Source organism: Cornus florida, unplaced genomic scaffold (assembly GCF_030987335.1).
Source record: "Cornus florida cultivar Cherokee Brave unplaced genomic scaffold, ASM3098733v1 CherokeeBrave_3.0.0_Hap2_Chr02, whole genome shotgun sequence".
Classification (NCBI taxonomy): domain Eukaryota; kingdom Viridiplantae; phylum Streptophyta; class Magnoliopsida; order Cornales; family Cornaceae; genus Cornus; species Cornus florida.
Window position 1 is genome coordinate 71354872 of NW_026775572.1, and position 13617 is coordinate 71368488.

The window sequence follows — 13617 nt, forward strand, 5'->3', positions numbered from 1 at the left end:
TGATGAGATTGATGCATATGCATGACATGGCGGGAAAGGGAAATGAGAAAGGGCATGAAATGAATTTTGTATAAAATAAACCAGATTTCGCAAGTCCAGAGCTAATTGGACCTAGAGGGAGCGTGTGCTGGTTGTGGACGTGTAAAGTTAATTACTAGGCCCCCAAATGGTTGCCAGATTTGGAACCAGGGATAATTAATCAATCTCGCCTCGGTTTAGTCAGTTAACGGTTTTCGGAACGAGTTAGGGTCGGTAGAGACCAAGTTTGGGAACAATTGTGCATTGTTTTACATTTCCATGCAAGATTGTGTTGTGTTATGAAAGTGACATTGATGGGATTGATTTGTGATTTAAATGCTATAAAATCCCCTAAGTATGATCCCGGTTTCTCTAAATCCCCATTATGTGTTGTGGGGCTCAAGGGATTCCAAAGTTGGCGCCTTAGGCATCTTCTACTGAGCCTCCATACTCACCCCTTCCTTTAACATTTTTCAGGTCACGGCAAGGACGTGATTGATGACAGACCTCCACAAGTATAGTTGATGTCGTTAAAACCTTCATTTGTAGATTTTGTATATCAATGTTAGCGACAACGACCATTTTTGTATAAGGACTATAAAAAGTTATTTTTGTGAGAAGTATTGTAATTTCGGTCTTAAAGGCCTTATCTATGTAATCGTAACTTCTTAAACAACTTTTGGTACTATTTCCGGGCATGTAAGTAATTAAACGATTGTAATGTTCATTCTTGTCAATTATGTGAATCTTACAATGAAATTAAACCAATTATATTTTTAAAATGATGCATGACGCTGTTAATTAACTTATTAATTGCGCACGTGAGTTGGGATAGGTATTATGTGGTCTATGAGACCAAAATATAATCTAGGACCAAGGGCCAAGCCAAAGGAGTTTGGAGAAGAAAATTGCATTTTTCCATTTTTGGCCCAAAAACACTATTCACCAGCAGATCCAGCAATGGACGACCAGTAGCCAACTTTGGCTACCGGTCGTCGCTTGTCATACGCAAGCGCTGGGGGCGCATCATATGTGCCTGGGGCTTGTCCAAGGTGCTGGATGACCAATAGCGAACTCTGGGCATTGGTCGTCGCTCCCATACTTAGCCAAATTTTCCCCTTTTCTTGTATTTTCAATCCGAACTTTGATGTATCATATCTTACTCGTTTCAAACCCGATTAGACTCATTCTTGAGTTGAAGTTGCACGGTTTTAAACCCTCTTTCACATGGTGTGGGTTTCGTCCTCTTATTTTGACTTGAAAGGACCATTTTACTCTTAGGACCCGGTTAGCGATTTGGACCTCCGGGTTAGATCGTTATAGGTTAGGGAAATGTAAAGGAGAGAGAGGAGATGTACCTGAACCTGTATTTGAGGAGGATGAAGGCAATGGAGGCGGAGCACAAGGGCGGCGAGAATAAACCTGCAAATGGGGTGAGGAAACCACAAGAGAAGACTCTTCTTGAAAAATAGGAAGAGGACGAGCAAAAGGAGGAGCCTCTTGATCGGGAGTAGAAGTTTCCTGCAAGATAGTGTTAAAACCATAAAAGGGGTATGCTAATGAAATGTGACATCAAGAGAGTGATACATGTGTTTGTGTACAGGATTATATCACCGGTAACCTTTTGACATTGAAGAGTATCCTAAAAAGATACAGTTAATGGCGTTGTCGTCAAGTTTAGTACGAGAAGGGCTACGATTCTGAACAAAACATGTACATCCAAACACCCGAGGCATGATGGAAAAAAAAGTAATATCAGTCTGAAGCACTTGTAAGAGGGCCTTACCATTTAATACTCTTCTAGGGGTATGATAAATGAGAAAGTAGCTGTAAGAACCGTCATGTGCCCATATGACTTTAGCACATTCATACAACTTAAAAGACATCGAACAATTGACATTAGTTGGCGGTTTTTACGCTCTGCCACACCATTTTGTTCAGGGGTATATGGACAAGTGAACTGATGAAGAATACTCTGTTGGTTAAGTTGAGAACGAAATTCGTTGGAAACATATTCACGACCATTGTCAGACCTAATATTCCTAATAACAGCTTTATATTGACTTTTGATCATTTGGAGGAATTGAGTGAATAAGGGAAAAACTTCAAATTTCTTTTTAAGTAAATATACCCACGTGCAGCGGGAATAATCACCAATGAATGTGACATAATAACGATGCCCCCAAAAAGCAATAACAGGAAAAGGACCCACACATCAAAATGTATTAGATCAAACATACTAAGTGCACGATACATATGAGAAATATAACTGGTTCTAGTATGTTTAGAAAGCTCACAAATCTCACATTGAAATTTATTATATTTATCCTTACAAGCCGTTATTAATGAAGGGAAAACAAGATATAAATACTGAAAGTCACCATGCCATAAATTTAAAATCCGAAAAGAAAAATCATAAGACCTAGAAACTAGAAGAACAGAGGCTTAAAGGCTTGAAGCAAGTGGAGGAGGTGTCGGTGGAGGATCCTGTAAAACACAGTAATGAGGAAAGAAAATCACTGCACAGTTTAGTAATTTAGCAAATTTGCTATCAGATAAAAGATTAAATGCAAAGTCAGGAACATGAAGAACATATGGCAAAATAATATCAGAGAATGGATGAACATCTCCTTTACTGTGAATAATGGTGGTTGACCCTTCAAATAGACTAACAGCCTGATTAACAGCAATAAGGGGAGTAGAAAATAATGATAACTCACCAGTCATGTGATCATTGGCTCTGAAATCCAGAACCCAAGTACGTTTTCCCGCTTTAACATGAAAAACAAAAGGAGTACCTGTAGCTATCGTAGCCGTGGGAGTAGAAGAGCCAACCTTGGTAGATAAAGCTCCGAACTGCTCCTGAAGCGACCAATCTAGGACTGTAACTAATTGAAGTCCTGAAAAGATGGTCTAGGAGGAGTTGAAGCCAGAGGGACAACAATCTGTGGAGTACTATACCCACCAATAGTATCGGCTACTGCGGCAGTGCAGCCACGGCCCAAAGGACAATTGCGAGAAATTTTCAACTTTAGCTCGGGATGAAGCTTAAAGCAGCGATCCTTTACATAACCCGTGGCTCCACAATATTCACAAATAACCTTTCCCTCTGAAAGTCTAGAATTAGCAGCAAGAGCCACCTGAAGTCTCTGGTAAAGCTACTGGCTGAGAGATCTGACATCTATGCTCCTCATGGTCAACAGTATCCAATAGCGGCACCCAGTTCGCTTCATCCCAAACGTTTAGGTCCCGAGTCTTCTCTTTTCCGATTTGGAGCGAAAACATCATATAAAGCAGGTACAAGAGAGGTGTTTATGATTTGAGTTCTAAGAGCATCATAGTCAGATCGTAAACCCATAAAAAACTGGTAGGTATGCTGGCGGTCAAATCTCTTGACCAAAAGAGTTGCAGCTTCAGAGAAATCGAAGAGAGGTTCATACTGTGCTAATTCTTCCCACCTAGATTGGAGGTACCCAAAATACTCTGATACTGACAGCTTGAGTGTCTCCTAAGATGCATGAGCAAACTCCTAATAAAGTTCAAAGATACGAGCGTCATTGCGGGAGTGGGCATACATCTTCTTAGGGGCTTGCCACAGACAAAAAACGGAAGTGTGAAACATAAACATATTATAGTTACGCTCCTCCATTGAGTTGAAGATCCAACCTATAATGGTGTATCTGTCCATATCCCATGCAATATATTTAGTATTTGTCTATTTCGGTTCCTTGACTAGACCCAGAAGCCAACCAGTTTTCCCTTTCCCTCCAAGATATAGAGTTACGCCAACTTAAGAGCCCACTAGTAACTCGCTGCGCCGAGGTATGTTGTGCCGAAGATAAAGTGTCCTTTTGGCTAATAGAATCACTCATAGTACCAAAATAAGGCTGGTTCACACGTCAAAAAGGGAGGAAAGAGAAAAATAAGGCCGAAAAAATCGGCAAATTCCTTCAAAGACGCTGCTGAACAAACACGGCAGCCCACAAAGGAAAAAAGACACTAGAAGGACCCTTTAGTCATAAACAATCCAAGGGAATTCTCCTTAAAAAGGAGTCAAAAAGAGAGGGTTACCCCTCTGCTATGCGCGCAAGCCCCTGGAGGTGATGGAGGTGCGTCGGAGGTGAGGGAAAGAGGAGAGAGGGAAAGAGAGAAGGTGGCGGCATTGGGGAAAGAAGATGAGGAGGCAAAGGTTTTTCGTTTTCGCTCTAATACCAAATAGAAGAAGTTTTGGGTTTTAACTTACTCAAACCGAGGGCCAAGAGTAATATTTATATACAACAATAAGGTATAAAGAAAGGAAACCAAATCAAGGAAAAATAGGAAATATGCCAAAATCTACGAAATCCCATGATTATGGGGATCTTATCTACGTGATCTCTTGAATACGGGGATCTTATCTACGTGATCCCATGATTATAGGGATCTTACATAAAACACCTAATAAAAAGCTAAAAATGGCTAATAAAAATAATAATAATAAAGATATTTAAACACTGAGTAAACACTACAAGCGGTTTAGAAGAGTCATTCATTTATTGTTTCTCTTTTACTGCTCAACTAAATGAAACCTAGTTAAAACTGTCAACCCAATCTTCATCATTCCACTCTGTCTAGGGCCATATATTCAGTTAAAAAACACTCTACCATGTTTCACTTCACATCTCAACTTCTCAACTAACACAAATTTCAGACTTCCTCTTTCCCTACCATTATTCTTGTCAATCACCATCTACTCCAATGCTACGTTTGGTACGTATGAATCAAATGGAATAAAATGGTCATTCCACCTTTTGATTCCTAATCTTTTGTTTAGGGTGCAATATTAAAGGCGGGATAGTCATTCCCTTGGAATGCCCATTCCACCAAAAAGGTGGAATGACCATTCCCCTTCTTGACCTAAGGATGGTTATTCCATTTTCACCTAGAAATAAAATAAAATAACTTAAAGACAAAAAAAAAAATCATTCTCTCTCTATAATCTAGATTAGCTCTGACCTAGGGTTTATTGTTCAATTCATAAGAAAATAGAGCCCTCCCTCTCTCTCAATTCAGAATTCATTCCATTCTAGGCTTTAAATTTGTCCAACCAATTACTAGAATGGTGATCGTCATTCCATTCCTACATTATTTCATTTTTGCAACCAAAAACCATTCCATTCCATTCCAATTCCATTTCATTCTTGTGCACCGATTGTAGCCTAAAAGTTTAAGCTATCAGAGAGAGTGTTTAATATTTAAATCCTCCAACACTCCCCCTCACGCGTGGCCTTCTTTTGGTTCAACACGTGTTTCAATTTTTATTATTATGGAGATGGTGAGGTTTGAACTCCGGACCATGCGTGCTCCACCATCTACTCCAAAAGTTTAAGCTATTAGAGGGGGTGGACTTTAATATTTAAATCCTCTAACAATTCTCAATGTGGATCATATCAGACTCTTATTTTAGAGGTTTTGTTATCAGTTTACTTCAAATGACCAAACCATCTTAGGCCTCGTTTGGCATAGCTTTTACTTTCGCTTTTACAAAGAAGAAGAGAAGCATAAGCTATCACTTCCATTTAACTTAGCATAAGTGTTTGATTAACTAGGAGCAAACAAGATCAAAGTGCATGTGATGATCCTGTGGCAATATTATTATTGTTGTTATTATTTTTATTCACAACTTCTTTCCTTTTTCTCTATGGCTACTTACTAATTGAATCCATTCTTGTCTTCACATTGAGGGGAAAAAAACAATTCTTTATTATCTTATTTACAGTGGAAAAACAAATAACATGCTAAACTTTCTTTTAACTCACAAAAAGATGAAACTTTCCCAGGGTTAAAATTCACAAAATAGTTCCACCAAATCATTGATTGAACCCTCTCTGATATGGATTTCAAATGTTCTTAGAAGTCATTCCTCATCAACAGGACACACATGAAATGAAATCCTTAGCAGACAGAACACTAGAAGAATCAGAAATTAAAATAAAAAACAAAATTGTAACCTTAATTACGGTGCTGTATATGTATATACGTATGTGTGTGTGTGTGTTCATAAAATTGGATAAGAAGGCACACGGGTACTAGAAGAAAACAGTTATAAGAGATTTGAAACAAATGTACATATGTATTTGCAGTAATAACGATCCAGAAATTGGAAGTGTGCATGAAGATATTGAATCCAACATTATATTTACAAAGCATAACTAGCTTACTGGTTCTGTTGTTCTATAAATTCTTGTTTCAACTCAATGAGTTTTTGCCGATCATATAATATGGCAGTAACACTTCATATTCATAAGTGATATGATAAATCTTTTATGCTAACTATGAGCTACCTAACATAATCATCCATTTTAAGCTTGGGATAGACAATGCAAGGACAAGATAGCAAACACAAAACAAGTGGAGTTTCACTAAAAATACTATATACCAAAATTATAACTATATTTTTAGTGAGTCTTTAATATAGAAATTTTTTATATCATCACCTCGTTAGTTGTGATCCTATAGATCCACGCATACCGTACATTCAATATGGTTCCTACATTCTTTATGGTTCTCCATTATTGTCTTATCATGTGAATGAGAGTATGAGTCCTTAATATACTTGATTCATCGCGCTCTCTGAGCTTACCTTCGCATATTAATAAATTATGAACAAATTCCTAGAAAGTTCCTGTGCATGTCCAAATTTCATTCAGAGATCTCACTACACTTCCATTATTTTTAGGACATTTCCAATTTTTGCATGTTTGGAATTATGACACCAACTCTTAATCCAAATTTTATGGCAGACAAGGTTTCCCATATTTAAGTTAGCAAATATATATATATATATTTTTTTTCCTAGTTGGTACTCACACACACATGCCTCCACCGAGGTTCGAACCCCTTACCTCCCTTTGGGAAGTAGGGGTCTGGTACCGCTAGGCTGTCTTATAGAGGAAAAGGCCGACAATCCTATGTATGATATCAATTCCAGCATAAAAAGCTACTTAAACCAGAAAGCACATAAAAAGCTACTTAAACCAGAAAGCATACTAAGTACCTGTCCAGAAAACAACAAATCTTCCATCTGATAAGACAATTTCAAACACAAGTTGATTGCGAAGCCTGATAATAATGATAGTGGCAGTGGGCAAACTTCTCTCATCACCATTAAATTTGATCCTGGTAACAGATCTGTTTCTCCATAAGATGTCAACCAACTTATCACAGTTTCACATGCAGGCTGTGCCATGGCGTAAGACACAACCCAAAACATCCCAATTGATCTATCATCCAAATTCATAAAATCCATCAGGCGCTCCCCTGATATAAATAAGAAAATGTCAAGAGAAAAAAATGCTCAGTCATGTACTTCAATTATTGCATTTAACCTGAGAGTCGAACCAAACAAAACCACTATGTTTTGGAACCATTCCAGAGAGGTGGTATTGAAGTAATAATACTAAATTCTGCCTTCCGGAATAAAGGTCTAAAGGTATAAAAAAATTGAAGAAGTTGAAGTTGTTATGCATATTGGTTTTTAATTCATATACAATCTGGAACATGAACACGGAGTAGTCATGGTTTAGAGTCTGGTTCAGGCATCATTAGATCAAGTCATTGTATCAGTCTAACCTAAGTCAATTCGTTTGGTGAAAAGGACCCTTTTTTTTGTGATGTAATGAAGCCAAACAAAGTAACAATCTCAAAAACTGCAAAGTTTACATAAATTATTACTTCCAGCATTTTTTTTTGATAAGTAAGATTTCATAGAACCAGCTCAAGCGGGGAGCGCTCCCAAGAGAATACACAAGACGTCAAAGGCGACAACTATAGCTTTAAGCTATCCACAAAATCCAAAAGATGCCCCAAAGATTTACAATTACGTCCATTAACCCAAAAAAATAAAAGTATACAGTATATTGTATTGGAGAGACCAAATAGGAGTCTCTCTCCCTCGAAGGATCTCCTATTCCTCTCACACCACAAACCCAACCATAAACAAAGGGGAATGGCCATTCAATCCCTGGCTCGGCTCTCCACTAGACACCCTCTCCAAGCCTCTATCAAATCCACTGTGGATCTTGGGAACACCCAAGACATGCCAAATGGGATCAAGAACATATTTCTTCATTCAACTGCTGGGACCACTAGTTAACACACATGCTATCATGTCTTTCCTTAAAACCTCAACTCTTATTTCTCTTTCCTTTGTCCTTGTATTATCCTCAATGTCATGTCTCTGTTCATCACCACCACTAGTATAGCTTCGTTGCCACAGAGAATCTCGCCATTTGTTGGAGGTTGAAAATAGTTCTTCCTAAAATTTGGTATAGGGAATCTATTCCCACAAATTTGAGTGACATTCCTAAAAGTGTTTCTAGATAGTGCTGGATGAGTTTCTAAAACAAAATTAAAGCTTTGATTCAAAGTAATACCATTTGATTTAAAGCCTAAACCAGACTAATCGGAAGAAGACTTTCCTATTATGAGTAATTTTTCCATGTTTTCAGTTCTCTGCAAAAACTTTATGCAATTTCTTTACACCTTTTCAATTCAGTTTCTGGGTCTTCTAATCTTTCAAAAAAATTGATTTTCTGTTCATTCTCTTACTTACTTCTTGTTCAAGAAACATTAGTTTACCAAGTAAATCATTCTTTTCATCCTCTAGTTCCTCAACCAAAGTTTAGCTGATAAAATTTTCCTTTTCAATTTTTTATTATGTAACTAAGAATTGAGAGTTTTCTAGATCAACCATAGGGGAATCATGTTTAAGTCCTTTTATTCCAAGTGGATTAATTTACTCACTAAAGTTGATCAGGTTCACACTCAACAGTCTTTTAAGTTTTTTAATTTCTAATTTAAGATCTTCATGCTCAACTAGTATAAACTTCATTTAAATTTTTATTTTTTTCTTTTTCTCCTTGTGCAAATCCATAAGCAATTTTTGTATCTTACCGAAGAATTTGAGCTCACAAACTACCAAGGTGTGACAATTCAAATTTTAAACACATAGGTTCGTGAACAAAAGCGATGAAAATTTTCAGTACCACAGCTGGAGAGAAATTCTTCATATGTTTTAAATTAATTTTTCAGAGAGTTGTGTCTCTAAACACACAATGCCTATTCGATAATAATATTTGGATCTACATATCGCTCTGATACTATTTGAGGAATCTAAGGACCATTACCCTAGGCTCTAATGTAGAGTATAATGAAGGACTGTGGACCCAAGGCTCTGATAGTCAGAGTGAGCAAGGCCCAATCTAGACCTAGAGAGGGTGAATATGTCTGTCTTAATAACTAATTTTTTTTAAAAACCGGATTTCAAATTTAAATTGTCATAATTAACTGAAATTTAATTATCAAGCGATAAACATGTAAAAATAATTAAAGTCCAAAAATATAAACCATAAAACCATCCACGCACATAAACACCGTCCAGAGGGAAAAGGCAAGGAACCTAGTCCAGGTAAATCAAATTTACAATCAGAATGAAGGTATTATACACTAACTTGTCAGATTGGTTGTTTGTAATGTGGAACATAGGTGTTGAAAAGCTTAAACTCTGTTAATTGTATGTTTCAACATCCACAAGCGCTCCCCATCTATATGCATGGCTCATGATGAAAGAAACAGAGATTGCTACTTGCAAGGATGCACCCTAGAGTTGTCTCACAAATATAATATGCTCAATATATGCTCCCTATGCTTGATGTAGACTTGCATATACTTGTATTCTCTCGGAATAGGTATTCTGAGGACTTAGGGTCCAATTTATAAACCTTGGGGGGTGAAAATATTTAGGTTTAGAACTATTCAATTCAGATTTGGATACTATCTTTCACAACTTTCAATTGATCGAACCTAGTCGGAATAGATATTCAGATGGTTGCTTGGTGATATGGGTGTTCCTCTTTCCATTCCTACTCCCATGTATTGTGGTAACAAGAGTGCCATTCAGATTGCACTTAACTCATTCTTTCATGACTGTACAAAGCATATCGAGATTTATTATAATTTCGTGCGCCATCATCTTCAGCTTGGCACCATATCTCTCTCTCTCTTGTCTGTTTCTTCTTCTATGCAGTTGGCTAATTTCTTCACTGAGTCCCATACTATTTTGCGGTTTTCGTTTTCTTTTAGGCAAACTCTCAATGCTTCTAAATGTCACATTGTGAGTTTGTGGGATTTCTTTTATTATTGAGGGTAGAAATGTCTTTTTGCTCTCTTTATTAGTTTAGGACATATTATATTCTTGTATACGTATTCTTCGTGTGTATTCTAACATACAACCTACGATATTCTTCTGTGCATCATAAACTTATCAATTTATTTCCACCCTAAAAGATCAAAGTATGGCTGGCATACAAAGACAACAAATTGGCTCCAAAACCAACCCTTGACTTTAAACACCAGATCCACAAATGTCTTTTCCCTCTCTTTATTAGTTTAGGGCATATTATATTCTTGTAAATGTATTCTCCCTCTGTATTCTAATATACGACCTACAATAGTCTTCTGTGCATCGTAAACTTAGAAATTTATTTCCACCCTGAAGGATCAAGGTATGGCTGGCATACAAAGACAAGAAATTGGCTCCAATACCAACCCTTGACTTTAAACTTTAAAAATCAGACCCACTACATCAACAGTCCTTTCTATCAATTTACCAAAAATGTCCATCACCAGGATAAAGAATTAGCAAACTAGGGAACTTGGTGGACTTGCATCCATCAGCTTTAAAAATTCCATAGTCAATATACAAAAATATCCACTTCACATTTTTTGGTACCCAAAATGTCCAAAGGTACAACATGAAGCCTCAGTTGACATGATCATGGTCTTCTTTACGTCTAATTTGAAGATATTGTTCATCACTCCACCAAAATACTCCATCAACTTCTGAGAACTAAGCTTTACTTGTCAGAGAAAGAGAGAGAGAGCTACGTTTCTTGGATGTCTAAGTGATATTGCTTCAACAACTAATTGAAACCCTTAAATTGAGGATACTGAGACTACGTTTAAAATGTTCAGACAATTAAATGGTATATAACATCACACCTTCATGAGAAGCTGCCACTCAACCCTTAAACACAAGCCACTGCAGCATGATTCTCTAGATCATGTTGGATCAAAAGCATAGAAAAATCAAGTCCACGAAATATTTTAATGGCAAATTCCAGTTCAAGGGAAACCTCTAGTACAAAAAACCAAATTTTAAGTTTTTTTCTTCATCCACCATCCCATTACTCAAAAACAAGGGAACACGGTAGCAGGTAATAACCTTTATTTTTACTTGTCATTTTAAAGATCGTAGGGCAGGATTTCCTATATTTTTATTAGTTCTTATTAGGATCAGAGCTTCTTCTTTTTTCGGTAAATAGGTTTTATTAGGAGCAGAACTTTGTATCTCTTATACAACATAATTAATGTAAAAGAGTGTCCTACATATAAAATATTGTGAAAACATCATATAATGAAGATGAACCTAATAAAATACATATATACCTTCTTTTTTTTTTTTTTCTTTCTTATTCCCTAGGTAATAAATATATACCTTTGCTATTTTGCGGCACTTGCCTCCACCATTCATCTATCTGCTTTCCTTTCTGAAGCTGTTCATTATTTATATATTCTCTGGTGGTTGTGTTTAATGACCATATACGCAGGTTTTGACAACTGCTTATAAAGTCAAGTAGGATACTTTGGGGATTATTAGGATCAGAGCTTCTATCTTCTTTATGAAATGACAGAATCTTTCTGGTTGTTTCCACCTGCCAGCAAAATTGTAATTTCTAAGTAAACTTACAACACGTCAAAAGATTAATTCAAGCACATAAAAATAATAATAATAATAGCTAAAAAACCAATAATTCTGAACATGAAAAATTATTATAATGAAAAAAATTGAAAATTAAGCATCTAAAAATGCAAGTACATCAAAAAATAAATACACTATGAGACCAACAATGGATCGATGATCTTGTATCAGAAGTGGGATGGAGAAGGATGGGAAGAAATACATGGTAGCAGTTGAAAAGGAATAAATTTAAACATTTCAGACACAACCTTTCTTGAGTCGGTTTTAAGAGCATCCATCACGAGCTCAACCCTAATAATTTGTGCAAGTAACCACGTGACATGATTCGTCCTTAGAATATGTTGATCACCCTCAGTGAGGTGTGAAACTAGCTTGTCCACAAAATCAACAAAATCAATACACCCACTTTTCAATAGGAAAAAAAATAAATCTGAAAATACAAGCCACTCCTGCCAGCAAAGTGTCTCTGCAACAAATTGGTAAGAACAAATTGATATTAGCTTGAAAATGGAAACATAATGAGAAAAGAACTTGGAAATTCCTGCAATGTATGCAAGAACAAGCATTTATAAAGCATAAGTTTAATTAAAAATATATATATAATTGAAAATACAGATCACTAGATAAGCAGATTTTATGAAGAAATTTCAGTTTGAATATTCACAGAACGTACAAAAAAAGAGAGATGATGGTTTAAAAGAGGTGCACAAGGTAAAAGACAGAGAGCTGCAGATCTGTAGTTTTAAGATGGGCTCTGAATAAGACTGGCTATTGGAGGTTGATTAGGAAGCCAAAGGAAATGTTAGAGTAGAGGTGTGTGAGATGCATTTTATTAACACATTGTGCAAGTAGAATCCTTGTTGAAATGGGTTTTATATAACACCATTTACATTGTTATTTAAAGTCCCCACACATATGAAGCTTTCATCTTGTTAATATGTTGCTCCAAAAAATTTTTGGTTAAATTCCACGTTGCTTTTTTATAATGTCCAAATAATTTTTTTCATCCTTTTCCTGCCATTAATAGTAACCAAAAATGTTACCAAAGACCATTTCATAGAAGTCCATAGACTAAAGCATAAAGTGTCCATCGGTAATGTCCAACCCATTTGGAACCTTGATAGTTGTTGAAGGATTATATATTATAGTTACACCCTCTCTAATAGCTTAAGCTTTTAGAGTAGATGGTGATTAACATGGTATCAAAGCCAAAGGTCTTGAGTTCAAACCTCACTGTCACCCTCAAATGTAAAATTGAAGCACGTGTTGGACCAAAAGAAGGCCACAAGTGAGGGGGCGTGTTGAAGGATTTATATATTTAAGTTACGCCCTCTCTAATAGCTTAAGCTTTTAGAGTAGATAGTGGTTAACAGTTGTAATATCCAACAGTTATGATGTCGAACAATACCCGGTGACACGTACAGAATTTTTCATGAGATGCTGACAAAAACAAAAAAAATCACGTTAACACGAGATAAATTTATGCGTCTTGCAAGCCATGCTGAAATCAAGTTAATTTTGTAACCCGTTAAATATTAAACAGAAGTGAAATTTTACCACACTCATGGAAAAAACAACTCCGAAAGCCTAAAGTAGTATTTTTTTTTTTTTTTTCATAAATTAAATTTTTTTCATAAATAGTATTTGGACCAGTATCTTTAGCAAAGTTGCTTACCATACGGAGAAAACAATTTATATCCAAACAAACAAGACGAATTGTATATCTTTTAGATACTAATACACGAGAGTGACCCTAGACTCAACAATGCCAAAGTCCAACTCTAGTTATAGTTCTTCCA

The 13617-nt window shown here is 36.3% G+C and overlaps 1 protein-coding gene across 1 annotated transcript in view; it reads right to left on the reverse strand.

Moving 5' to 3' along the window:
• LOC132295305 (mediator of RNA polymerase II transcription subunit 23) overlaps window positions 1-13617 on the reverse strand; it is a 77351-nt gene that overhangs the window by 35744 nt on the left and 27990 nt on the right. The window contains exons 6-8 of the mRNA XM_059793512.1: window positions 12067-12284; window positions 11555-11771; window positions 7055-7317 (exon numbers count right to left, since the gene is read on the reverse strand). Of these exons, the coding sequence (XP_059649495.1) occupies window positions 7055-7317; window positions 11555-11771; window positions 12067-12284 (698 nt within the window). The remainder of the gene's footprint in view (window positions 1-7054; window positions 7318-11554; window positions 11772-12066; window positions 12285-13617) is intronic.